The sequence below is a fragment of the Grammomys surdaster genome, unplaced genomic scaffold (assembly GCF_004785775.1).
Source record: "Grammomys surdaster isolate TR1022 unplaced genomic scaffold, NIH_TR_1.0 165, whole genome shotgun sequence".
In the NCBI taxonomy this organism is placed as follows: Eukaryota; Metazoa; Chordata; class Mammalia; order Rodentia; family Muridae; genus Grammomys; species Grammomys surdaster.
This window is the reverse complement of record NW_021604613.1, coordinates 8,703,384-8,730,634: the sequence shown is the minus strand read 5'-3', so window position 1 is coordinate 8,730,634 and position 27,251 is coordinate 8,703,384. Positions and strand designations below refer to the sequence as shown.

Here is a 27,251-nt window from a genome sequence, read left to right as displayed (position 1 = left end):
TTATAGTACAAGTGGGCTTTGAACATACAATCCACCTGCCTCAGTCTCCTGAATAGCTGGGATGTTAATTTGCATAAACAATTAACTCTGTTAGTTGTACTAGCAGAAAGCAGCTTTAAAAGACTAATGGTATCAGAAGGAAGGTCAGAGCTACAACTTCGGATGTATTGTTTGTCTTGTCTTGTTCGCTCTTACTTTGTGCATGTTCCTTTCAAAACAAATATTATTTGATTTGTAAAACAAATGTATAAAGAAGCAATTTTACTCAACAAGATTTTTGAAAATCTGTCCATGGGTCCTCCCTAATTTCAGGCAAACTCAAAGCAGGAGTATCAGGTCAGATCCTAGCTGTAGGATTGCGCCTTGTTCTCTCGAGATACAATGAGCATTCCCTTACATTTTCAACTTGGAAATTCTATCCATTTTATAATTTCAGAAGAAGTAATGATTAAAAACTTTATAAAACATTCTCTGCCCTGTATTTTAAATTTCTTAGCTGGGTGTGGTGTACAGCTGTAATCCAGAGTTCAGGAAGCAGAGGCAAGAAGGATTAACAAAGCATTTGAGGCCAGCCAGGCTGTTCTCTGTTTTGAGAACTAACTTTTCTCAAAAAAACTAAATAAATTGTATAAGTAAATACTGTTTTTATAAATCTGTAAAGACTGAAGAAATGTATTTACCAAACTGTAGGTCCCTGTTTGTTCTTAATTTAGGAATCAAATGTCTGGATCGCAGGAAAGCTAGCTGTTCCAGCTGTCTGCTTTTTAGTAGTAATTTCTGGAAGAGAGGATTACAATATTCTGCATTCTTAGTTTTTTTTTAAGTTTAAGATGATATTAAACACAAACAAACTTTCCCATTATACTTAAAATTTTTATATAATGTATTAGACATTCTCGAGTAGCAGTTGTCTTTTAAACTATACAAATGAAGTAATAAAGCAAAGTATGTAACTCACCCTATATGTGCTACACAGTAAGTTCAAGGCCTGCCTAGGATACTTTTTGGAATCCTGTTTCCAAAATTTAATAATAAATAAGTAACATAGGTAATCATCAAGGCAAGTACATAGTACTTGCTAAAGGAAAATATTGTTGCCTGAGGCTTCACAAAGATCTTAAATATCTAAACAGACTAAAGCCACCTCTAAGTTTTCATCCTGAATTAAAATGTTCTGAAGGTCTTAGGCTGACACCTTTTGATTAGTTGCCCCATTTGTGACCAGCGTTGAATCCATAGGGATCACTGTCAAATGTAATTTTCATTTCCTTAATTACGCCAATGTAATGTATTCAAATTAAGCATCAACTTCAAAGTAGCCCTTTCTCTACACCATATTTTTAAAGATAACGAAATGGAATGAGATGGTTAAGTGAAAATATTTTGTAGTTTTTTGCATATTAATGCCATCTAAACAAAGGTTATGCCATGAGAAGCATCACTCTGAGGCTCTCTGCTGACTGTGTTTTAATAAATAGATGGAACATTCCAGGAAAGCACTACAGATGCTAAGCAGTCATTGCTGAGAACACATATTTAGAAGCTGTTGGAGTCGATTGCTGCACAGAACACAGACAGTAATCCTAACTGAGTTATCTTTCATGCACTCTACCTTTTGATGGGCTTCAGCCGCCTGTAGCTGTAATTTGGGCTGCACCTTTAACATCTTTAGTTTCTATGAAGACCTAGGAGTTTGCTGCTTGGCTGGACTTCTGGACAGGCTGTAGCCACTTTCTCGGTGATTTAGCTTCTGCACCTCTGTCCTACTTGTCAGAAACACTGACGTTTCTGAAGGAAAGTGAAGAAAACAAGTGTCTGTGGAAACGTGTTTTTATTCGCTACTCATGACATGTTGATTCCTGTCCTACATCTGCTTCCAGAAATAAAACTGGATTGAAAACTGTCTTTGGAATCTTGGGAGTTACTGGAAAGGCTAGTGTCTTACCTGTCTGTTCATCAGATATGAACTATAAAATCTGGTTTTAATTTTTATGGAACCCATAGTGTTCATTTGGTGAAATTCATCATTAGCAATGTTTCTTCATCAGGTACTAAGTATTTTATTAGATGATGTTCATATATTAGCCAGAAACTCTTTGCCACTTCAGCTATGTCAGAATCCTTGGAGATTAAGTTGTAACTTTCCCATCACATTTAGCAACTTTTGAATGTTCTTTGGAATTTACTATCATAAATATAGGAACAATACTATAATGCTTTCTATAGTAGCCAAATTACAAAAAGAATCACCACATTTGGAAATAACTATATAAAATCTTAACTTTAATGTTAAGCATCATTTGTTTTATCTGAAGAGATAATTCAAGCAATATTTTAGGTGGTTTATATTTATCAGTAATTACTATAAATTTATATTTTGTAAAATTATTGACCAGGAAATGTAAATCCAAATATAAACTTGATTTGTGTGTGGTTTTGCGGGAGTGTGAGTAGATGCTGAAAGTTACATTCAGGCCTCATGCATACCAAGTGGGTGCTTTAAGAGGTGATTTCTAAAATAACCTATTGAGAAATAAGCTTTTGCAAATTTTCTTTAACACGCATCAGAAACAGAAATGGCTTTGTGTCTTTACCCTTACTTGCAGTCTCTGACGCTACGACTTCAGGACTACCCATCCCTGTCGCATATTGTTGTCTATGTTCCGTCCGTCCACGGAAGTAAGGTAACAGATGTGTTAAGGTTCTAGTGGAGTGGTTGGTGGGTACTCATGTGAGAGTTTACTTTTTCATGATTTCTGCATAGGTACAGGCTATCGTGGCAGTGTGGTGATCCACCTGGTCGTTATAGTGTCCCACTCATCTTGAACTAAGCAGAATCCTTCTGTTCCTGCTGAGAGCGGCCTCCAGTTTGCCAGTCTTTCCAGATCTCTTACTTGCTAGGAACCATCTTATGTACAAGATATCAGAGACGAATAGGAGATATAGAAAAGACTCTGTCATCTGTCATTCTGTCGTGTGAGGAGAAAAAGGAGTAATGTGAATAAGAGTAATGAGAAAAGGTAGAATTTTGAATGCACAGAAAACAGGTCAGAGTATAGCAAGTACATGAAGAGAGTAAACACTTATAACATCTCGGATGGAGGAACTGAGCATGGCAGTATAGTGAGAGCATCACAGAATGGCTTAAGGAATAGCACTTCTGTAGGAAAGAATGACACTCTAGATCAGTACTGTCATGCTCCAAATTACTACCGTGAATGACTATTTAAATTTAAATTAATTGAAATAAAACAAAATTCAAATTACAGTTCCTTTGTACTACATACATTCTAGAGACTCAGTAGTAACATGGCTACAAAAATTGTCATCAAAACAAATCAGTAATACAAATCAAAGCAAAACAGTGACTGAGAAAGCATGGTGTGGAAAACAGTGAATAAATAAATAATTTTGAAAGGCTGGCCACCAGATGTAGACTAATCGTGGGCAAAAATGGAGGGAAACTGTCCCTGTAATAGTGTGCAGTCCTTGACTGAAGCCCTGACTGTGAGATCTTTCACTGAAACCAGGACCGTATCATCTTTTTGTGGTGGAGGATGGGCCTGCCACAGGAGGAGTAAGTGCCACTTCCGGAGTTTGGAGGGGCTTTTTTAGTGATGTGGGAGTAGGAATAAAGGGTGAGGATTTTTAGAGAGTCATAGGGAAGAAAGTATGTAGAGGGAGAAGCTCTGGCTAGCTTCTTTTCCCCATTAGGACCAGCCCACTTACCCTTCAAGGGCCGGCCAAGTGTCCTTCCTTTCCCATGCTCCTCTAGCAGACTTCTACTTAATCATGTGATACTTTTGATGACTCTTTGAGGAATATTCATATCACATTACATTTTAACTTATTTGCTAATATCTTTATTATTATGAACATACTGTGATCTCTGAGATTAACAAGAAGATACTTTTTTCCCAATTTTTATCCAGTCTGCAATGAATACCACATTAAATAAACAAAGAGACAAAACCCAAAGTTTTTTGAGTGAGAAAGTTAATGAGATTTTTAACCAAAATAATTAGGAAAATTTAGAAGAGATCAGGGAAAGGATAAGTGGGCATTGTTGCCAGTTATCTTGAAGACTGAGTCTCACAAGTACCTTTAATGGATTCATTGTTTAGTTTTGCTTAGCTCAAGTGAGAGGTAATTCAGCATCTTTAATAATAAAAGGTCTGTTTAAATGTTTTTCTGTCAGGTAAGTTGGCTTTGAATAAATCTAACATCTTTCCAAAACTTGGAAAAGCCTTTTCTGGTATTTAAAATTTTAAAAATCTAGTAGTTAAATATCTTTACACAAAATCATTGAAATTACATTTTTAAAACTGTTTTGCTATCTCATGATTTACTCAAAAAGTACTTTTTAAAAATATGAATAATCCTGTTCAGTAAGTGATTTCTAATTGTCTTAGTTAGGGTTTCATTGCTGTGACCAGACAGCATGACTAAAGCAACTCTTATAAAGGACAACATTTAATTGGGGCTGGCTTATAGGTTCAGAGGTTCAGTCCAGTATCATCAAGGGGGGGGGCATGGCAGCATTCAAATGGATGTGGGGCTGGAGGAGCTGAGAGTACCACCTCTTGTTCTGAAGACAGCTAGGAGAAGCTTGCAGGCAGCCAGGACAAGGGTCTTAAAGCCCACACCCACAGTGACACACCTCCTCTAATAAGAACACACCTTCAAATAGTGCCACTCCCTGGGCCAAGCATATTCAAACCACCACAGGTAGTCTTTGAGTAGTATTTCCTGTAATGGAAGTGCTTCTTCTTTGCCTTGAGAAAAGGAATAAAAGCAAAGCGCTTAGCATGGTGATATTCCTTCCTATGCACCACACAGTACAAGTCTTAACAGCAGGGCATTCACCTGGTCTTCAATTTAAAAAATAATTGAGAGTCCATCAGAGAGCAAAGGAATAACACAGCTGAGATACCCCAGGGAGTATTGTCACGGAAGCCTGGGATAGACACTGGTGGCTTCCCTCCTCTTGAGACAGCAAACTCTTCCGCTGTTGTGAGGATTATATTCATTTTTTGTCTCCTCCTACTGGCCAAAATCATTCAGTGGTGGTGTGATTATTTACATCTTTTTGCCTTTCCAGAAACTTCATTTTGCAGACAGCCAAAAACAGTTTTCCTACACATCTGGAAATGTTATTAAAAAGGGAAAATTGTCAAAGTTAACATTGTAAAGGCATGCTACATTCTAGGTCTCATTTTGTGAAAAGCTCACTTTTTTATTGAGCAGAGCTCACTTTTTCCCATTTTCTGTAACAACTGGCTGATGTGCAGTAATCACCTACAGACAGCACTAGCTGGAGACGAGCTAGATAGGTAGCTACAAATGCTTTTATAGCAAGATTAAACTATAGATACTTAAAAGATACAGGATTTAATTTAAAAAGCAACAAAGTTATACTTTCCTTTTGACTAGAAAAGCACTGAGACATGTTGTCTAAACCCTTAATTAATCTTAAATTGCCTTTGTATCTCAGTGCTTTGATCTAGCCTTTAATACCCTTCCTCTGAAAACACCGATGTTATAATTAAGCTTTGTAATGAATTTGTTATAAAAATGAACTTTAGATAATATTTTGATTAAGAAATTGCTTATCAAGTGTTCTTGACATAGCACCTGCTTGAGAAATTCTTGCCAGAGTTACAGAATAACCAGTTTCACAAACCTTGTCAAAGCTGAGGTTTATTTTCCACACAAACCTCAAAAGCTTTACTAAATTAAATTCTACATGTTCTAACGAGTCTATAATGTCTTATATCTCAGTTTGTTGTAGACTGTGAATTCTTTAAGAAAGAAGCAAGATCCATACAGCTTCCTGTAACTCACCTTTTTTCCTTTGGTAAGTATTTTTGTTTTTGAAGCTTAAGCAGAGCTTTTAGCAGTGCCGATTGAATTTGCCAGTCATGAAATATTAAATATTAGCATGCTCCAAGTAGAATACTTAGGGTGTGATCAGGTTCAGTAGTTTGATTGTCAGCTTCTGAGGATAAATGTTAGACAGGCCTTGTCTCAGTTCATTTTCTCTTATTGTGTGGTAAGACACCATGACCAAGGCAACTTATAAAAGAAAAACTGTAACTAGAGAACATAGTGACAGAGAAAAGCATGGCGGCTGGGAAGCTGAGACCCACACATGACCCCAGAGTAGGAGGCAGAGGGAGACTGGGAAGCACAGCAAGGCCACACCTCCTAATTCTTCCCAAACTCTTCCTCTAGGGACAAAGTATTCGAGTATGAGCCTATGGGGGCCATTCTTGCTACAAACCACCTCTGTATTTTCCCATCTTTATATAAAATGTAGGAACCAAGTGCTTCTGTATATGTGTTTTCTATGTAATACTTGTTCATTTTAGAGTTTTTCACAGAACAAGCTTTGATTTTTCTTATTTAAATAAGCCTCACTTATTTCTCATTCTGATTATATGCTTGTGCCTTCAACACTCTCATGGTAATTTTCTGTTCGATAAGACATCCCACTTGCTTCTGTCATAGACACAGTGTATCTAAATTGTTGTCTGTCTTAATGCAGGGTTCTCAACTATACGTTGATAGATTATTTATGTGGATTAGAGTTTTGCCTGCATGTATTTTTGTGTACCATGTGTGTGCAGTACCTGTGGAGTCCAGAAGAGGGCAGAAGATCCCCTAGAACTGGACTTAGAGATGGTGTGTACCACAGTGTGGTTTCTGGCAATTGATTGAACTCAGGTCTTCTGGAAGAGCAGCCAGTACTCTTTGCCACTGAGCTGTCTCTCCACCCCCCAATTAAATGTCCTTATAAGCTTTATTTTGAAAGAATTTTAGACTTACAGAAATGTTACGAAAGAGTGCAGACTTCCTTTATAACCTTTACCAGTCTTTCATAGATATTGACCTCTTACATAAATATAGCATTTTACTTTCTGTTTTCTGCTGTTATTGTTTGTTTGTTTTTAACAGTGATTTGCTATGTAGCTCAGGAAGGCTGACCTTGAAACTTATGATTCATACTTCCGCCTCCTGAGGGCTGGGAATATAGAACCTGTTCTGCCATGTTTGGCTAACACAATCTTTTTCTTTTTTTTTTTATTTAATTACCTGTATGTGTGTGTGCCTGTGTCTCACTTGTGTACATGAATGTAGGCACCTGCTGAGGCTAAAGGGGTTAGATTCCCCCTAGAGGTAGCTGTGAACTACCTGATATGAGTGCTGGGAATCAACCTCGGGTCCTCAGCAAGAACTGTGCATGTTCTTAACCACTGAGCCATCCTTCCAGCTCCATAATACAGTTTTAGATCTGAGTTAGTACTGGTACAGTTTTTAATAACCTAAACAGGCCTTGCTCATCACCAGTCTTGTTTCTGATCCTCCTCCAGGTGCATCCTTGGTTAGCCATTATGTCTCCTGTACCATGTCAGCTCCTCCATCAGTTTTCTTGGTGATTATCACTTTGAAACATTTCAGTTACTTGCAGAAAATCCCTTAGTTTGGATTTGTTTAATGTTGTCCCATTTTAACATTGAGCTTATGTAGTTTTGCCAAGTATACCCAGAATTCATGTGCCTTCCTCATGTTCCAGAAGTATGATGCTAATAAATCTAGTTGTTCATGGTGTTAACTTTGATCCTTTGTTAATTAAACTGGTATGTCAAAGATTTCTCTACTATGTAATTACTAGTCTTTATTTTTTACCTTTACAAATATCTTGCAGGAAATAATTTGAAAAAAATGTGCGACTTATTAATTTTAGCATACAGTGGGTCAGCTGTTTTTTAACAAGTAATTATTATTGTAGTCTCCATTATTGAAATCCTGTCTGAGATAAAGTTGCCTCATCCACCTTATTTATTCATTTATTTTTTAAGACTGTATGGACTAGTGAAAAAATGTATGTGTGTATGTGTGTGTGTGTGTGTGTGTGTGTGTGTGTATGTATGTGTGTGTATGTGTGTGTATGTATGTGTGTATGTATGTATGTGTGTGTATGTATGCATGTGTGTATATGTGTGTATGTATATATGTATGTATGTGTGTGTATGTGTGTATGTATGTGTGTGTATGTATGTGTATGTATGTATGTATGTATGTGTATGTGTGTATGTATATATGTATGTGTGTATGTATGTATATATGTGTGTATGTATGTATGTGTGTATGTGTATGTATGTATGTGTTTGTGTATGTGTGTGTGTATGCATGTGTGTGTATGCATGTGTGTGTATGTATGTATGTGTGTGTATGTATATGTGTATGTATGTATGTGTATGTATGTACATATGTATGTATGTGTGTATGTATGTGTGTGTGTGTATGTATGTGTGTGTGTATGTATGTATGTATGTATGTATGTATGTATGTGGCTGGGGCCTAACTCAACAGTGGAGTGATTGTTTAGCATGGATATTTTATTCATGGTGTTCTAATACTAGTGTTATGTACTCTCTTGTGCATTCACAAACACACACACACAGACACACACACACACACACATATTCCTTTCATGAAAAATATCAGTGTTGCTTGTAATTGGAAACTTCTTTTAAGGTTTTTCCCCCTTAGCCCACCCCGGGCCAATGTTTTGGGGGTACAAAATGCTCAGGAAAATACCAAAGTCACAACTCTGAATTACCTGTATCATTTAAAAATAATGTGCTTTCGGAACCAAATATTCCTAAAGTTGGAAGCAAGTACTTGATTTTTAAAATCACCTTCAGTATAACTGGAAGTAATTATAAATAATGTTGTATTTAGCAGTTACTGCCTATCTATCAGCAGTAAAAACTTGTTAGCTTGTGTGTTAAAGCATCTGTCTCCCTGGTAGCTCAGATGGCTTCAGCCCCAGCTTGCGCTGGCTTTAAGCTCATCACTCCCTGCTCATACACCACCACAGCAAATTTTAAAAAGTTTTCTCTTAATTTCACAATTCTGTTGGTATATTTAAATGTTACTTAAGCAATCAGCACATTTTTGGAGATTTTCTGTTATTATAAATAACACAGTGCTTTTAATTCAACAGGATTGTCTTCCAGGAAGGCTATATTAAATACAAACGGCCTTTACTACAACCTAGAGCTGCTGAACTTTGGACAGGTAATCCTCATGAGTAGAACAGGAAGACTTCATCTGCATTTACTATTTCCTTAAACAAAGAAACTGTGGTTTTGTTTTTATTTTTATTTTTTGTATTTGTCCACCTTTATCAGATATACCAAGCTTTTAAAGTCAACGTGGTCAGCAAGTGCACTGGAAGCAAAGGTAAGGGCATAGTGTTAACATCTGAAGAGCAGTACACTTGCTCTCAAGTTTCTCCAAGGCTTAGTTCGTGTCTTTTCTTTCATATATTTTATATGGACCACAATTAAATGTATAATCATGGGAAATTTTTCTATTTTCAAGAGATTTAATATAGAATTTCTTAATAGTAAACCATATTTATGTTTAAAAGTACTATGTATTTTCAGGTAGGTGAGCTGGCTCAGCTGATAAAGGCCTAATTTCAATCCCCAGAACCCATGTAAAAGTGGAAGAAATAAACGACTCCATAAAGTCTCTCTGACCTCCACCTGACCATGTGTACTTATACACAATCATCATACACAAACATAATAGTAATCATCAATAATAAACGTTAAACTGTGGATCTTTGTGTCTTATTGCAGTAGCAATTCATGTTTATCTGTTCAATTTTGTTTTAGTTTCTTAATACTACTCAGATACCTTAATATCTCTTGGGAGCATAATATTCAATAATTTTTTATCATGTGCTATGACCCATGCTGATCTTTTTGTAAACTGGGCAGTTTATATGTAGTAGTCTTATAGATTGTATACAAGTTAAGGTAACACGTGGAATAATGCTTCTCTCCTTTGTGTCTTAACAGAAGAAATAACTAGTATCTATAAACTTCATATTCCTTGGTCTTACGAAGATTCACTAACCATTGCACAGTAAGCATATAAAAAATTGCTTTAAATGTTGGTGTTTTAAAATAGAATCTGTGCTTAGTTTATTTAAGTTGTATGTATTATTAAAGTTCGTATTAGTAAAATGTGTGCACCCTTTAGCATCATGCCCGTATTTAAGATACATAACATTCTATTTAAACTATAGCACTTAAATCCTATTTGAAAAATGACTGTCTTCCCGTTTACCTCCACTATTCCCGTGTGCTTGAGGGACAGCCAAATAGCTGTGGTCTGAATGCAAATGTCCACTTGGGACAATGCTTCTGTCTGTCTCTTCTACATGATTTCATTCTAGTGTGCTAAGAACCACCTTAGCCATGGCTGTTTTCTGGCACTTTATATTTGAGGATTGATATTTCAATAATCTCTTCAGGGTTCCGTCTTCCACAGACATTTCTCTGAAGCTTCATGTTGCTCAGCCAGATAATGACAGCCATGTGGCACTGTTAAAAATGTACACATCATCAGACTGTCAGTATGAGGTAAGACATGTTTGCATAATTGTATGATTTAATTATAGACAAGTAGAGATCTTTTCTCTATTAGCTGTAGATATATCATGCTGTGGAAGCCCATAGGTTTGGGAAATTAAAATGTTAAATATTTTCCACTTCTCTTCTTTGCCATTTAGTATTCCTATAGGGAGACCGAGCATGTGGGCATATTATAGAGTAAGTGGGTACTGCAACTTATTCTGAATTTTAAAGCCCAGAATCAAGAATTTTTCGTAAATTGAAGAGCTTCATTTGATTAGCTGCCATGGCTCTACTACAGCAGTTGACATGATGTATACTAGTTTGTACCAGGCCTGGGTTAGTTTAAAGGATCTCACCTTTACTACTTTTTAAAGATCTGTATGCTTTTCAGTGGTGACATTATAGTACTCTGGTATATGTAAAATATCTTATTCCTGGTTAGCAGCCCCAAGTATTCGGATTCTGTAATAGGACTAACTTCCTTAGCATAAACTCGGAAATACCAGATTAATGGAACCTGTTCCTATGACCTAGTTTCAGGTGTACCTGCATAATGAATTAATTTGTGTCTCATGGAACTCATGGATGCTAGTTTGCAGTATGTTTCTAACAGTGATGAATATTGCAGGTCTACTGTGTTTTTTCAGTTTGAAAGTTTGTATTTCCACTATTAAAATGATAAGAATTGTATTGTCTTTGGAGGCAGAGGCTACCCAGGTCTGTATAGTGAATTCTTGGCTAGCCAGGGCTACACATTGAGAGCCTATCTTTAAAAAAAAAAAAAAAATGTTCTCAGTCTGGCTTCAAATACTGCATGCCCACCAAATGTACATTTTTTTTGAAAGTCAGTATCATATATTTTAAAGGAGTCTGTATTTTAGCAAGACACAGCCATGTTGTATATAATTGTTACAGCTTTCTTAAGAAAGTTCTCCTTTTTCCAGTTTTCTTAATATCTAATATATATTAAAGATGACTTTCATAAATATTACTATGATTTACATTATTTTAACCAAAATGATATTTTAACCACCAATATCATAACATATTGTGGATAATGAGTAGTAAAAGGTTACTACCCACATACCATAGCATTCATCCAGTTGTTGAGGAGGAAGAATGCTGAAAAATGCATAGAATGGCAAACTGTAGTTTAGACAATTAAAATGATGGCTGAGGACATTCTGGAAAATCTTGTTTAATTGTTAAAAAGTATGCAAAAGTACTCAATAAGATATAAAATGAGTTTAGGAAAAATAATCTTCTTTAACAATTATTTTATACCAGGTGACAATTAAGACTTCCTTTCCACAAATACTTGGACAGGTAAGACAAACTTAATGAAGGTTGGTTGATTATTTATTGCTTTGTGATTTGGAAGGGATTGCAATCTTTTTCAGTAAATTAGCAATTTTTTAAGTGCAACCACAGAATTAGTCATTATTATTAGAATTTGCAAAATTGTGTAATATTATGACAGAGAAATTAATGCAACAAAAAGTTTATTGCTGCTTTGAGTTTTTGATCTTTGTGTTTTGTGACTCAGACATACTACTTTCTTGAATCATAAGATAGTAAATTAATATTGGCAATTTTGTATTTGGTCATGATTACAATTCAGCTATTACAATAAAACATTTTGTATGCATTATCTCATTTGATCTTTGGAACAAACTGTGAGGATTAGATATTTAGATTTTATTTGTTTTGTTTGGTTTTATTTTTCAATACAGGGTTCTTCTGTGTAGCCAGGGCTGTCTAGACTTACTTTGTGGACCAGGCTGGGCTGGAACTCACAGAGATCCTCCTGCCTCTGCTTCCCAAGTGCTGAGATTAGAGGTATGCACCACCATGCACGGCCAAAAATTAGATTTAATTATTGTAATATTTGTAAACATAATAAAATTCAGTTAACGTGTGTCTTATATAAATCATGAAGACACAAGTAAATTTTAGTTTGAGTTGTAAAATAGCATTATTAAATACTTAAAAATTTATAAAGAGTTAAGGAACCAATTAAAAATTATTTTTTTGGAATATAAAATAATTCCTGCTCTTGGGCTTTTAAAGTGCAAAGGACTTGTCACTTGCATAGCTTAGAGTGAAGGTGGACACCTCTTATCCATATCCCCATGGCCCATATTTCAGATCAGTGATGAGACAGTTCAAGCTTCCTCAGTATGAAATAATCAAAGACAATTACATCAAAAGAGGACAAGGTAATACTTATGTTCAGATATAGAAATCTTTCTAAAAAGTAAGATTGTATTAATGCCATTGGATCAAAGGTCTATACTTTTTATGATGTCAAAGAACTTGAGTTAATACGTCCAAAATTACAAAAATGAAAAAGCACACGGTCTCTCTCCATCCTGAATTACTTAGCTTGTAGATTCTAGGGGGATAGACTCATGTGTATAACATATCTAACTCATTGTAGATCCTAGGAGAATAAACTCAAGTATATAAAGTATCTTAACTCATTGTAGATCCTAGGAGAATAAACTCAAGTATATAAAGTATCTAACTCATTGTAGGTCCTAGGGGAATGAACTCAAGTATATAATGTATCTCACTCATTTGATATATGTGTATTTTTAGATTCTTTAAATTAGCACACAAAACATTGTTTGATGTCATTATAACCTTTTTGAACTGTGTTTTAGTAGATTTCCCGCCCCACTCGATTTCCATGCCCTCCCCTCCTTAACCTCCCTCACAGTCTCCTCTCCATTGTTGTGTGGGGAGTCTCTGCAAACACCCTGACCAGCAGAGTGAGGAGAGAAGGAAGTCTGGCTCAGCATGACTCAGGGGACAGTTTTCATCCAAACTTCTGGAGTCTGACACTGAGTAGTTCATTTTAGGCATATTTAAGCACAGCACAATTTCAAAATAGTTTGGTGGGAATTAATCAGTCCTGTGTATACAGAAAGCTTAAGAGATGGCTGTATTGAAACTCTTTTAAGTACAAGCAGCGTCTTCCATACAGATAGCTTCTCTGGATTAACTGAGAAAGCAGTCTCCAGGTAAACAGTGGTCCTGATGAGGGTGGCAGGGAGGACAGAATGTGGATTGGCTGATGTGAACATGAACCTGAGGGAGGCGGTGTGGCCTGGCCATACCAATACTCAGAGGCCACCAGCTGTGAATCACACTGTTCCTGCCTTCTGGGCAGAAACAGGTTATACATCTCTCCCCTTGAAGAGACGCCTCTGAATATTGAACATTCCTGGCTTCCCGTGTGCACATGTGTGAGCACAAGGACCTTGTGTCTTGTTTCATGTCACATATTCCCTCATGTCCCCTCCCACACCCAGCACTGGGCACTTTGTTTAGTGACACAGTGCTTCTGGAAGCAGCATTGTCTATCTATGCAGTATGTTTCCTTTCAGTCTATTTGTGTTTGTGCTCATGTGTACATGTGTGTATGTGCACATATACATATGTGTGTATGTGTGTGTGTGTGCGTGTGTGTGTTAATTGGGTTTACATGATAGTAAGTTCTATTTGTATGTTACATGTTGGGTAATCCCCTACCCTCTCTTCCACCAGACCCCCCCATCTTGTTCCCTATTTAAACTTTCTCACCCTAGAATTCTTTCTACTTTCCTACTTTACCTGTGTTCTGCTGTCCCTCTTCCTTTATGGCCTCATGCCTTCCAGTGCCCCTAGTTTTGTGTACATACACACACTTCTGCTACAGTGAATGAAAGAAAATAAACAGGAAGATGAATGAAGAATAACTACTTGAATTTTCAGCCTTTGAATAGATGATTTTTTTCATTAAATTATTTTTTTCTGAAAAAGAAAAGATTAACTCTTCTTAGATTATTCACCTGAAAGAAGAGAAACAGTAAAGTGTGATAATTGTCTCGGGAGAATTCCATAGTGTTGCCTAATCTTTACATTTTAAGGGAACTGAAATCTGGATTTAAAGATTTCAATTTTTCACTGTTGACATATATTCAAATTGTGAGCAAATACTATGCCGTGTACTAAGCCAAATGTAGCATGCCTGCACTTAACTCTGACAGAAGACCAGTTTCTGATTGTTGATTTAGTACCTTATGGACCAGCTGTACTCACAGCCTGGTACAGCATGCTTCTAACAATAGCCCTTTCTTGTTACAAGAAATCTCATGTTCAGAATACACTGTAGGACTGTATCCAGAATTCTGGAACAGTTAAGCATATTTATGATTGATAGTGGTGACCACTCTCACTTGCTGTGGGTCAGTTACCATCTCAAGTGGGAGTATGATGTAGGTGCACTTAATGAAGGGCTGCCCATCTTGTTCTGCTGATGAAGTGTAAAGATAAAGAGGATGCCTTGTACAAGGACATATAGCTCAGCGAGAGGTAAAGCTGGCCATAGCCCTGAATGCACCAGGCTGCCTCTTCACTGCCATAGTCTACAGTGTGAGGGTCAAGCGAGTCTACTGTCTTAGCCCCCTAAGTAGCTGCATGCAAGCTTTCCTTCCACATTCTGTGTAACTAAAGGGTTCTTTACATTCTCCTAGTACATGAACAGGCAGTCTCTGTACCTAAATCTGTCTGTCTGCTCAGGGGGCGGGGAGTGAGGCCTCCCTCAAAGGACTTGGAGAGATGGAGATGATGCTTCTAACATACATCTCGAACAGTAAACTCTCAGTAAGCTTGCTTTGAAACGTACCGGGAAGACAAGGAGGACACTGGGCTTTTTGAAGTTTTACACACTATTTTGTGTTGGGTTCCAACTGCCATATGCTTTATCCAGTTATCAGACAATTTGTATTTTAAACAGACTCCATGGAATGGAGAAAAACTTTAATGCTAACATTGAGAGACATACCTAATGCGTATATATAAAAATATCACAGTTGAGCCCGTGATTTTGCTTAATTGCTATATGCCAGCAGAACAATTGACTTACCATCGCCTTGAATCCAGTCTGCTTTATAGAGGCTATATCATCCTGAAGCACAGGAACACGTGGCCATGAGCTTAGGCTGAGTTTACGTTTATGTTTCACAGGATTTCCAATTTAGTGAAGGTTAATAATTACAGCGAATGATTTGTGATGGCTTATCTAGTGAGAGTTATCATTCCAACTGCTTTAAACAGTGACTGCTTTATCTTAATCGCCACCTATAAGCATTAGTACTGTCCCCATTTTATTAATAAGCACGTAGAAATGAAGTAAGCTAACCATTAACATTTATAATATTGCAACATATGGACTCTCCATACCTGAATTCTTTTGTCCTTAAAATAGGGATGAATCCACTTTAAGGCGTTGTTTTTGTGAAGAGTGCAAGAGGTGATGCAATTAGAAGCCAGGCATCATGAGTGAACAGTGGATGCTCAGTGGATGCTTTGAAACTACCTTGAAGCATGGGAGCTCAGTTATGCCTCTGTGAAAAACTCAGGTTTTTCTATGGTGCTATATTTCAATAATGTTTACTTACTTAAGGTTGTGACGCTCCTTAGAAATATGTGTGCAGCCGTGTCAGGAAAAATGCAAAGTAAAGAATAACCTTTTTTGGCCGGGCGGTGGTAGTGCACACCTTTAATCCCAGCACTTGGGAGGCAGAGGCAGGTGGATTTCTGAGTTGGAAATAACCTTTTTTTATTTTGTGTGAAAATCTTCTTGTTTCATCAGCATGGCTATTCTGCAGTTGACGTCTGATTTGCCTGTCTTCTAGGTAGTTAGATTTCATGGTGGAGCTCTTCCTGCCTACGTCGTGTCTAGCATCCTTCTTGCTTATGGAGGACAGTTGTACTCTCTCCTCTCAACAGGTAAAAAATTGCTCATGCCTTAAAAGTTAATGCTGTTTTAAATTTTACAGTAGAGCCAGTTAGTTTCATGTCATTTTCCCTTGCTGATTTTGTTCACTTTTGTTTTGCCAGTACCAGAGAGCAAAGCCCTGTGTGGTCATGTTTATTTAAGTTATGATGAATTAGAAGGCACAATAAAGAAGTTCTCAGAATTAAGTACCACCTTGGAAACACCAGACTAGCATGTGGTTTTGTAACCAGTCTTCTTCACATCCTTTCCATTTTTTCAGTACTTTTGTCTTATAAAAGGAGCAAAAGTTACTATATACATTAAAAATGACCCATAAAAATGAGGAAGAGGAGAAAGCAAAGGAGGTCGGAAGAGAGAAGATAGATAGGAAAGGAGGTAGGAAGGAAAGCACCGGAAGGAATGGGAGCAGCAGGACAGAAGAGAGGGTTAGTAGTGGCCTGCCAGTATCAAGGGATCTTAGTGTTTGTGCTTCTCAGGTAAGATCCACACACTGCAGCTTGTCCTTAGGTTTTATCATTATGTTCCATAGTGGCAGTTTCCCACAATCCCTCCACCCCCCCCCCTTGTAATTATTGAAAACATTGTGTTCTTTTGTGTTTCTCATAGCTTAGATTCCATTGCTCGTGCCCCATGATGGACATGTTCTTCTGTTTGCTCTGTTTTCTCACACCTATGTTGGTAATTAGAGCTGCGGGCTTGGTGGCTCTTCTCGTCCAGAGCCTTCCTCCTTGCTGCTGTGGCAGCCGAGATGTTTGTGTTGATAAATTTGCAGTGAGCATGTACTCTCTAATCTACTTGCCTTCCTAGTTTATTCCCTTCCTTCCTCCCCATCTTCTCTTTTATCTCCCCTCTTCTCTTTCTTTCCTCTCTCATCTCGCCTGTTTCTCTCCTCTTTCATGCCTCAGCCTTTCCCTATCTCCTAAGTTTTGAGCCAGCGCTCTATTAACTACTTTTTAAAAATCTTCCATGTGGCTAAAGACAAAAGAGTTCACAGAAGTCAGCTTCCCAGAGTCAGCAAAATGAAGAGCAGATAAGAATATGGTTCCCAGTAGGCCAGGCTTTGCCTCAGCTTGGACAGTAGTCTGAGGAGGTAGGAGATGGGGAGGGAGAGAGGCCACGCTGAGGAATGTCAGGAATCCTCCTCACCATCTCTGTGGACTAAATCCTTTTCTAACTATTTAGTTCTTTAAATGACCTTCACAAAACTTCAGTACCCTTTAATAACTTTTCGTGAATTTACTGTTAATGTTTAATCCGTTAATTGCTATGGTGGCTTTTTCAAATACAGTGTGTGCCACACTAAGCTCCCCTTCCACCCTTTGTGCTCTCCGTTTGTGTCCTGTGTCCCTGTGTAGCTTGTCCTTAGATGTGTCCCCTATCTCCACAGCACCCTTTCACTCTTTCTTGGTCTCCTTTGTATTGGGATAGACTCTGATTTGAACCCACTTATATGCATACATATGTGCATTGCAAACTAAGTTCAGCATATAGAGAGAACATGAGACTGTTATCTTCTGAGTTTCAAACCTAGCCTTTTAATTGTGGGCTATTCTGGCAGTATGATGTCAGCCAGACTTTAGTATGTTTGTTCCAGTTTGAAAAGAGACACTTCATACTGCTTTGTTCTAACAGACTGACAATTGATTTTGAATCACAGAGAATCTGCTGGATTGTCTGTGGAGACACTAGGTACATTTAAAACTAGCTGTTCTAGGGGATTGAAATATATGAGTATGTCTCAAACAAATGAAGAGGTAGTCATGTAGCAAGTATGAACATCATGTCACCTGTAGATTTTACCTGCTAGAATGAGTGTAGTAAAATGGTAGCTATAGGATACTAAGGATGCAGAGAAATTAGAACCTTCATATGCAACTGTAGGAAACAGCCTCGCAGTTCCTCAAATGGATGGACAGCTACTCTATAACTCAGCTCCTCTGTTCTTAGGAACACACCGAAGAGAACGGGAAGCTTTCTTCCACATAGACAAGTACACAAATGTCCACAGTAGTACTACTCACAAGCAAAATTAAAACGATATGAAGGGCTGATGGTATCTCTCAGTGGTAAATAGAGCACTTGCCTCGCGTGCTTGAAGTCCTCCCTAGGTTGGATCCCTAGTACCTCAAAATAAATTCTATATATGTTAAAGTATGGTTGATTCTTGACAAGCGTTGAATGAAGGAAGCTAATCACAAGGATCATACACTATATGACTATGTTTATATTACATGTTCAGAATAGGGCTATCTATAATGACAAAAGAGAGATTAGTGATTGCCAAACAGTGGAAAAGTAATTAATTAAAAGTAATTTCTTTCAGGTCTTGAAAATGTTCTGAGACTGATTGTAGTGATGGATGTATACCTAAATATACTAAAAGTCATTGACTTTATGGACTTCAAATGGATGGACTGTATAGCATAAGAATTATATTTCAATAAAACTGTTAAAATCACTTATCAATATTTATAAAAATACACATTGTGAAGCCCTAGCTTTGATACCCTAGATATGCTTGACAGATGACTAGATATGTGTATTGCAGTGAACCTTCCAAGAGTACTGTCTGTGCTAGAACTATAGACACTTGCAGTTTTGGGAGTACAATGTTTTTCTTCTGTTATATGCTACTGTTGGCATTGTGAGATAAAGTATTTTTTAATTACTGTGAATTTTTTTGCACACAAATGATTTTCTTTAATCACCAGGTTATTGCTTAGAATATGGTACCATATTGGATAAAGAAGCCAAACCATACAAAGTTGACCCATTTGTAATTATGATTAAGTTTTTGTTGGGGTAAGTTTTATTATCTGTGATAATAATTTTAATTTTGTTTAAAAAATAATTATGTTTGATTTCATAATGTAGTATGAACATTTATATATATTTGGCAATTGATATATTTTATAAAATTTGAATTTTCTTTTAGGAAAATGTTTATTTTCAGTAGTGAAATCACTTCAAAAGTAATTATAGGTTTTTATATATAAGTAATCATATATGTATCTAAAAATCTAAAAGCTTAAACTTTAACCTAGTTAATGTCTTTCTAATTTGGTTATTCTCATTAGGTAATTTTTTAAATTAAGAATCATTTCTTAGGCCTGTTTCATCCGTCATTCCAAATAGCAGTTGACTTCCTGACTTTAAACACTGTGTCAGTTGCTGTAGGGATTGTTGATAGGGGTTAAAGGAGTACTCAGATATTTAATGGTTGGTAGACTCTCTAGGGAGATAAGTCACTTTTTTTGTTCATTAGAATTAAGACCCAAGGACTGAGAAGTTCACTTGGTGGTATAAGTGCTTCTGTGAAAACATGAGTTTGAATCTCTAGTACTGACACCAAGACCAGTTGTGGCTGTTTGCCTTTAAAACTCCAACATTGAGTGGGAAAGGACGGCTGGAACCTGAGAGCTTGCCGGCTGAAATGCCAAACTTCCAGTTCAGTGACAGACCCTATCTCAAGGGAATAAGGCATAGAGCTGTAGAGGAAAGTGCTCAGTCTGTGTGCAGCACACCACACACACACACACACACACACACACAGAGAGAGAGAGAGAGACAGAGAGACAGAGAGAGACAGAGGCAGAGAAAGAGAGAGACAGAGGGAGGGAAGAGAAGAAGAAGAGGAGGAAGAAGAGGAAGAGGAGGAGAATGGAGTAAAAAAACCACACATGGTTGCACACACTTGTAACCCAGCACTCAGAAAGTGGAGACAGGAAGATCTACACTTCAAAGCCAGCCTGGGCTACATGAGCATTTATGTGAAAAACAAACAAGAATGAAGATTTGTTTTCAGTATATTCAGCACGTTAGGGATTCTAGAAGATGGCTAGACACCTCAGACAATAAACAGTTAAACATCAGCTGTTGTGATTTTATTTGTTTTTTTTTTTTTTGCTTCTACTTTATGGTTTCATTTGTCTGCTTTACAGGTATAAATGGTTTAAGGAATTATGGGATGCAGTATTATTACCGGAATTAGATGCCCTCGTTTTGACTAGTCAAAGTATGTGTTTCCCTCTCGTGTCTCTGATTCTCTTTCTGTTTGGAACATGTACTGCGTACTGGAGTGGCCTGCTCTCTTCCACGTCTGTGCAGCTGCTTTCTTCAGTGTGGCTAGCTCTGAAAAGGTAAGTTATGCTGAAACTCTCTTAATACTCTAGTGAAGAAAACAGTAAGTGCTAGGGTGTAGACCAGAGGAAAAGCATGTGCCTGGTATGTGCTAGGACCTGATTCTGATCCTCAGCACTGCAAAGAAGAGAAGCAGAGAGGAGGAGACATATAAAATCAGATGCATACACACACATTCCAACAGGAATCTTAAATTTCTCAGTCGTCACTTATTTTGTAAATAAAGACACCGACTTCTGTTATCATACTCAGAGGCAGGAGACTCCAGTCCTGGTCTTAAGCATCTGATTGGATGAATGGCTAAACTCTGAAAACAGAGCCTGAGGTTGTATATAGTACAGGCCGAAAGACAGTTTGAATTTAAAGCTACTTGAGGCTTTCTGGATAAAAACCCAAGTCTGGTTTTCTTTTCGCTCCTCCATGCTGGATGGCTGTGATGTTGTTCACTGTCACATGGCATGTTACACGTGCTGCTGCTTCCCTCAGTGTTGTGAGGAGGTTCTCAGCTTTCTGTAGTAAGACCTCAGGCTTCATAGATGGAAATGTGTTCTGTCAGGCTTGCGTGACACAGGACCTCTCAATAATTGTCATGTTTTCTCCCTTAGTAACAATCATAACGACTGATTGAAATAATCATCACACTGTGTATAGAACTGTATATGACATCATACCTTTATTGAGACATACTTAATCACTTACTTTGTGTTCCTCACATATTAATAATATTAATAACCAGCAGAGGGCCTGGTAGAGCACTTCAGGTTTGTTGCTTTCCATTTGAAACACTCAGGCTGTTAAATGTTTCCAGCCTCATACCCTCTTATATTTTGAAATATTTGCACATACATAATAAGAAATCTTGAGAATGGGACCAACCTCCAGATGCAAAATGCATTTGTTTTCTATTACTTTATATATGTAACCTGAGGGTTATTTTACAACCTCCTTAATACACCTACATTTTGTCTGTGGCCTACTAATGAACTCATGGATTAGGATGTCCTCTCGTGACAGGACATTGGTCCTCAGCCTGTACATTGGTTTGATTTTGGACTATATGAAAATATGTTATTGTATTTAAAAATAAGAAAAGAAAGAAAAAAAACCTGTTCCTTTTATTCCAGACCTGCTGAACTTCCTAAAGATATCAAGGTGATATCACCAGACTTGCCTGTTTTGACAGTTGTCTTTCTCATAGTGAGTTGGACCACGTGTGGAGCACTTGCCATACTCCTGTCCTATCTGTACTATGTGTTTAAGGTATGTGGATCAGGAAAGCCCGAAGGCTGGGCTTTGGGTTAGGCGCCTGTAAAATGCCTCATAGGCATTAGTATCGCAGGGGGTCCTGGAGGATGCAGGCTGTGTGAGTGGTGCATTGATCGTGTGGTACACTGTTGACACTACACCAGATAACTGCTTTTACTGATTCTTTTTAAGCACTAGGACGTGCACACTGTAGATTATTTTCAGTTTTCTAAAGAGAAGTTTTGTGCATCTGAAAAGCTATCTAGAGCTACTTCAGTTTATAAATTACATGGTTAGGTTCTTTTTTTTAAATATATATATATATATATTTTTTAAACTGACTCAAAGATAGAACTCCATCAGATATTTGTGGGAAACAGTAAATTTACAATTTTTTCTTAAAAATCTTGTAGGTAATTTACCACCACATATAATTGTACATTTTTATATAATATTAAATATAATCAAACTTTTGACCTACAAGATGTAAAATTACTATAGCAAGGCATTATTTACACATAAGCTCACAGGATTTAAACAGTCTCTGCATATTCTGGAAGTTTGTATTGTTTCTAATGTGTTTGTCTTTTTAAATCCATAAAAGTTAGCATCTGTTATGGTTTATCTTTCAAGAAATACTGTTTTAAAATGTTTAAATGAAGCCTTGTTGCTTACTTTTAAAAATGTTTTCCATATTGCTTATTTTTATTTTATGTGTATGAATGGTTTGTCTTTGTGTGTCAATGCCAATGGAGACAGAAGATGGCATTAAGAACCCCTAGAAGTTATGGAGGCTTGTGAGCCATGAGTAGACTTGGAACCAAACCCAGGTCCTATGCAAGAGTAGTTAGTGCTTTTTATCACTGAGCCATCTCTCCAGCTCCATGTTCATATTTTTTTTTGAATTTTCAGACTATGATGCTTCTCAGTTTTAACTTTTTTAAAAAAGTCTGTTGGTTTTGTTCCAAATAAAATTAAAATAATTTCTTCCTCCTAGGTTGTTCATCTGCAAGCCAGCCTAACAACATTTAAAAATAATCAGCCAGTGGTAAGTTTTTGTTTCTAAACTCTATATAGTTAATATGAAAATACTTGAGAAAATATACACTTGATTATTTTGTTGTTGTGTTTTGAAGTTTGGGGTGTGGTGGTTTGAATAGGCTTGGCTCAGGGAGGTATTGGCTTGTTGGAGTAGGTGTGGACTTGTTGGAGGAAGTGTGGCACTCTGGGAGTGGGCTTTGAGACCTTCTTCCTAGCCTCCTGGAAGACAGTCTGTTCCTGGCTTCCTTTGGATGAAGATGTAGAGCTCTCAGCTCCTCTGGTGCCATGCCTGCCTGGACACTGCCATCCTTCCTGCCATGATGGTAATGCACTGTACCTCAGAACCTCTAAGCTAGCCCCATTAAGTGTTGTCCTTTATAAGAGTTGTCTAGGTCATGGTATTTCTTCACAGCAATGGAAACTCTTAAGACAGAAGTTGGTACCAGGGACTCAGGTATTGCGTGATAGGCTTGACCATGTTTTTGTTTGCAGGAATATGAATTTAGGGATATTGGATTTGGGAAGTAGTGGAATGCTTTAAGGGGTACTTAATGGACCATTCTAGTAGAAATATGGAAGACATTGATGCTGACGGTGATTTGAACTATGGGAGCCTGGCGCAAGAAATTTCAGAGAAGAATATTAATATGTGGCCTAGAGACTGTTTCTGTGATATTTTGGTGACAAATGTGTATTCTTTTTGCCCTTATCTGTAGAGTCTGCCTGAGGCTAAGGCAGACTTTTCAGGTAAAAAGAATCAGATTAATTGCACTGACAAAGAAAGTCTCAACAAAGCTCAACAAAGACTTTGTCCTCTGGCTTTATCTCATGAAGAGCATTTTTATCAAGCTTAAAAAGGAATACTACAAAATGTCTAGTTTAAGTATTAGAGGGGCACCAGGAAGTGAAATGGAGCTGAATCTTCTGTTTAAGGAGATAACAGATTAAGAAAGTAGTGATCTCAGGGCAAGATCCCACCCAGCTAAGCTTATTGTTTGTCTTTGCAGTTGATCAAGGGATAATTATATCATGTTAGGTATTATTACCTGGTTATTGTTTTCATTTGAACTTTTAATCTGGAATGAACTACAGTCTAGAAATAGGGAGCACAGTTATGACCAGATCGTGAAGCTGGAAGACACAGCTTTTCATCTGGATCCTGAGGAACAGTAACCTTGAAAAAGTTTGACCCAGGCATTGTAGTACACATCTTTAATCCCAGGAGACTAAGGCAAGCAGATATCTGAGTTCAAGGTCAGCCTGGGGCAGAGCAAGTTCCAGATAAAGAAAAGCTTTGACCCAGGTATGGTGGTACACATACATCTTTAATCCCAGCATTCAGGAGACAGGCATGCAGATCTCTGAGTTCAAGGTCAATCTACAGAGGAAGTTCCAGGACAGCCAAGCTTAGGCAGTGAAGGGGTTGGAAATCAGAAAGCTGGTGATAATAGAACAAGAGGGACATGTTCCAGCTCCAACAAGCAACACAACTCGGCAGCTTTGGCCATGTGGCTCTGGCTTTACAGTCAGGAATAGAAGGGACTACTCGGACAATTGATGCTGGTTAGCCAGAGCTAAGAAATTAGTGGTGATTAAGAAGAGGCCAGTATCACTGAGGTGAAGTCTGGGAAGAGTTTTCTGAGCACAAAGAAGCTGTGTTCCAAAGATAGCCAAGGTTGTACTTCATGCTGCAGCCAGACTTGATAATGTGCAATAATCACTCAGGTAGTACTGGTTTTGAAAGTATGAAGGGGTCATGGAGATCAGCTGGGCCTTGGCATTGTGAGAGACCAGGGAGGCCATTGGTGAAGGTGCAGCCTCAGTTGCAGTTGATTGCCCAGGACTGAAGGGGTCATGCGAAGAATGTGATGCTTGGCACCATGAAGGGAGCCTATGAGAGGCTTTTGGTGAAGCCTAGTTGCAGTTGAAGACTCCAGCATATTGGAGATGGCAGTATCATGGCAGGACCACCAAGAACAGCAGCAGCAGTAGAGTAGAAAGCCCTTTGAAGGAGCCCAGAAGATCATACATGGTTCCTGAACATTGGAACAAGAAACTGTGAGGTTAAAGTTTACCTGGGGCCTCCAGGATGTTAGAGATGCCAGAGCCATGGGATACCTGCCAAGGAAAGCTGCTAACAGCGAGTAAAACTAGCCCAGGAGAAAGAAGTCTGTTATAGTCCATAGAGACGGAAGGAGTGGAGCTCTGAAGAGCACTGTGACATCAGCCATGGAGATGCAGAGTTTGGGGTTTGCCCAGCTGGCTTTGGGTCTTGTTTGATCCCATATTTCCTTTCTATAAAGTTTGAAATGGTAATGTATATCCTGTGATGTTTCAGGTATGTGATCTGCTTTTCGATTTTGACTTTATAGGAGATTACAGTAAAGTGATTGGATGAATCTCAGAAGAGACTTTGAACGTTGGACTTTTATCAGTGTTGAGACTGCTAGAGACTGTAGGGACTTTTGAAGTTGAACTAAATGTATTTTGCATTATGCTATGGCTAGGTATGGCCCCCATAGACTCATGTGTCTGAATGCTACGGGGCCACGCAGTGGAATGTGGTGGTTTGGATAGGTTTGGCTCAGAGAGTGGCACTACTAGGAGGTATTGGCTTGTTGGAGTAGGTGTGGCCTTGTTGGAGGAAGTGTGGCACTGAGGGAGTGGGCTTTGAGACCCTCACCTTAGCCTCCTGGAAGACAGTCTGCTCCTGTTTGCCTTTGGATAAAGGTGTAGAACTCTTGGCTCCTCCAGCACTATGTCTGCCTGGACACTGCCATGTTCCCACCTTGATGATAATAGACTGAACCTCTGAACCTGTAAACCAGCCCCAATTAAATGCTGTCCTTCATAAGAGTTATAAGAGTAATTTTTATGGTGTCTCTTCCCAGCAATGGAAGCCCTAACTAAGACAGGGGGTTAGGATTTTACAATATTTAAGGGGAATTATGAATTTAGTAACTTTAAAGGAATAATAAAACAGACCTGACTCATTATCAGTTTAACTTGTTACATTCAGCACTTTTGTTGTTGTTAAGAAATAAACTGTTATAAATTTTATTTTTAGTTATTACTAACATAAGTCAAAAGAATGTAGCTGGACGTGGTCACACATGGTGGTGTTTCAAGCTCTCAGGAAAGTGAAGCCTGAGCCCAAGAGTTTGAGACAAGCCAGGGTAACATAGCATGACCACATCTCAAAGAAAACAGACAGACAGACAAAAAAATCCTTACGATGGCAACAGTTTTAAAGTACTTCTAACAAAGTAATTTCAGTATTTTATTTATGTTTGAAAATGAAAAGATGAGTTAGTTAAGTAATTTAGTGATTGATTCTGAGCACTATCTTGAACTCATTTTTGCTTATTTATATCTTGGCTTATTATTGCTTTCTAGAATCCCAAACACTCTAGAAGAAGTGAAAAGAAGTCCAACCACCATAAAGACTCTGCCATCCAAAACCTCCGCCTATGTGCCAATGATGCTGAAGATAGCCTGCGCATGCACAGTACCGTGATTAACTTGCTGACGTGGGTTGTGCTGCTCAGTATGCCGTCTCTAATCTACTGGTTAAAGAACCTTAGGTATGTCTATTTATGTCAGTATTGTTTGTGTGGTTCACACAGTAGGTCTCTCTTAATAGAGCCTGACTGTATTCCTGATGCTCCATAAAAACTGCTCAATAGGATGCGGTGTGTTGCCTGGGGTTAGTTTTCAGTTAGCCATGATGATATAAGTTTTCAGATTATAGTATTCTCCAAAAATCAGCCAGAAAGTGATTGTATTTTTTACAAAAAAAGTGATTTTATTATGTGTGGTATAGAAAATATGGATCCCACTGTGACATCTTCGTACGTCTTTTCCTATGTTGAGGTCATCTTCTCTTTCCCAGCTTCTCTTCTCCGTTGGTCCCCTTCACTTTCCAACAAAACCTTGTGTAAACAGCCTTCCAAAAAGTCAGTACAATGCCTAGGAATAAGCCTAATCAGGAGGCTGAGTGAAGCAGTGTTGACATTTATTCGGAAGCACAGTGGATTCCAAACCGTCGAAGCAATGCTGTACACGAAGAGGAGTACATGCAACGGCTGTGCCTGCACATGGTCTGTACAACAGTTCCAACGACTGCCAAGTTATGAACAAGCTTAGAGGCGCAACATGAAGAAAGAGAATATAGCATACATACACAATAGAGTATTCAGCCATGAAGAGCAGAATGGTGCTTTTTGCAAGAAAATGAATAAACCTGAGGTTATCATGTTATGTGAAATGAGCTGGACTTATCTAGAGAGGAACATCCACCTTCCATCCCTGACTTACAGAGACAGGAACACCCACCTTCCATCCCTGACTTACAGAGACAGGAACACCCACCTTCCATCCCTGACTTACAGAGACAGGAACGCTCACCTTCCATCCCTGACTTACAGAGACAGGAACACCCACCTTCCATCCCTGACTTACAGAGACAGGAACACCCACCTTCCATCCCTGACGTACAGAGACAGGAACGCTCACCTTCCATCCCTGACTGTTTACAGAGACAGAAACACCCACCTTCCATCCCTGACTTACAGAGACAGGAATGCTCACCTTCCATC

The 27,251-nt window shown here is 38.1% G+C and overlaps 1 protein-coding gene across 2 annotated transcripts in view; it reads left to right on the top strand.

Annotated features, from left to right (window-relative positions):
• The window catches only part of Pgap1 (post-GPI attachment to proteins 1), an 80,712-nt gene that overhangs the window by 42,787 nt on the left and 10,674 nt on the right, over positions 1 to 27,251 (top strand). Inside the window, exons 13-25 of one of the 2 annotated variants that reach the window (XM_028765586.1) lie at positions 2,607 to 2,684; positions 5,782 to 5,857; positions 9,014 to 9,087; positions 9,201 to 9,252; positions 9,879 to 9,945; positions 10,337 to 10,445; positions 11,727 to 11,765; positions 16,124 to 16,217; positions 18,939 to 19,029; positions 20,169 to 20,366; positions 21,492 to 21,627; positions 22,610 to 22,660; positions 26,050 to 26,237. In XM_028765586.1, coding sequence (XP_028621419.1) covers positions 2,607 to 2,684; positions 5,782 to 5,857; positions 9,014 to 9,087; positions 9,201 to 9,252; positions 9,879 to 9,945; positions 10,337 to 10,445; positions 11,727 to 11,765; positions 16,124 to 16,217; positions 18,939 to 19,029; positions 20,169 to 20,366; positions 21,492 to 21,627; positions 22,610 to 22,660; positions 26,050 to 26,237 — 1,253 coding nt within the window. The remainder of the gene's footprint in view (positions 1 to 2,606; positions 2,685 to 5,781; positions 5,858 to 9,013; positions 9,088 to 9,200; positions 9,253 to 9,878; positions 9,946 to 10,336; positions 10,446 to 11,726; positions 11,766 to 16,123; positions 16,218 to 18,938; positions 19,030 to 20,168; positions 20,367 to 21,491; positions 21,628 to 22,609; positions 22,661 to 26,049; positions 26,238 to 27,251) is intronic. The other variant, XM_028765587.1, reaches the window with a different exon arrangement.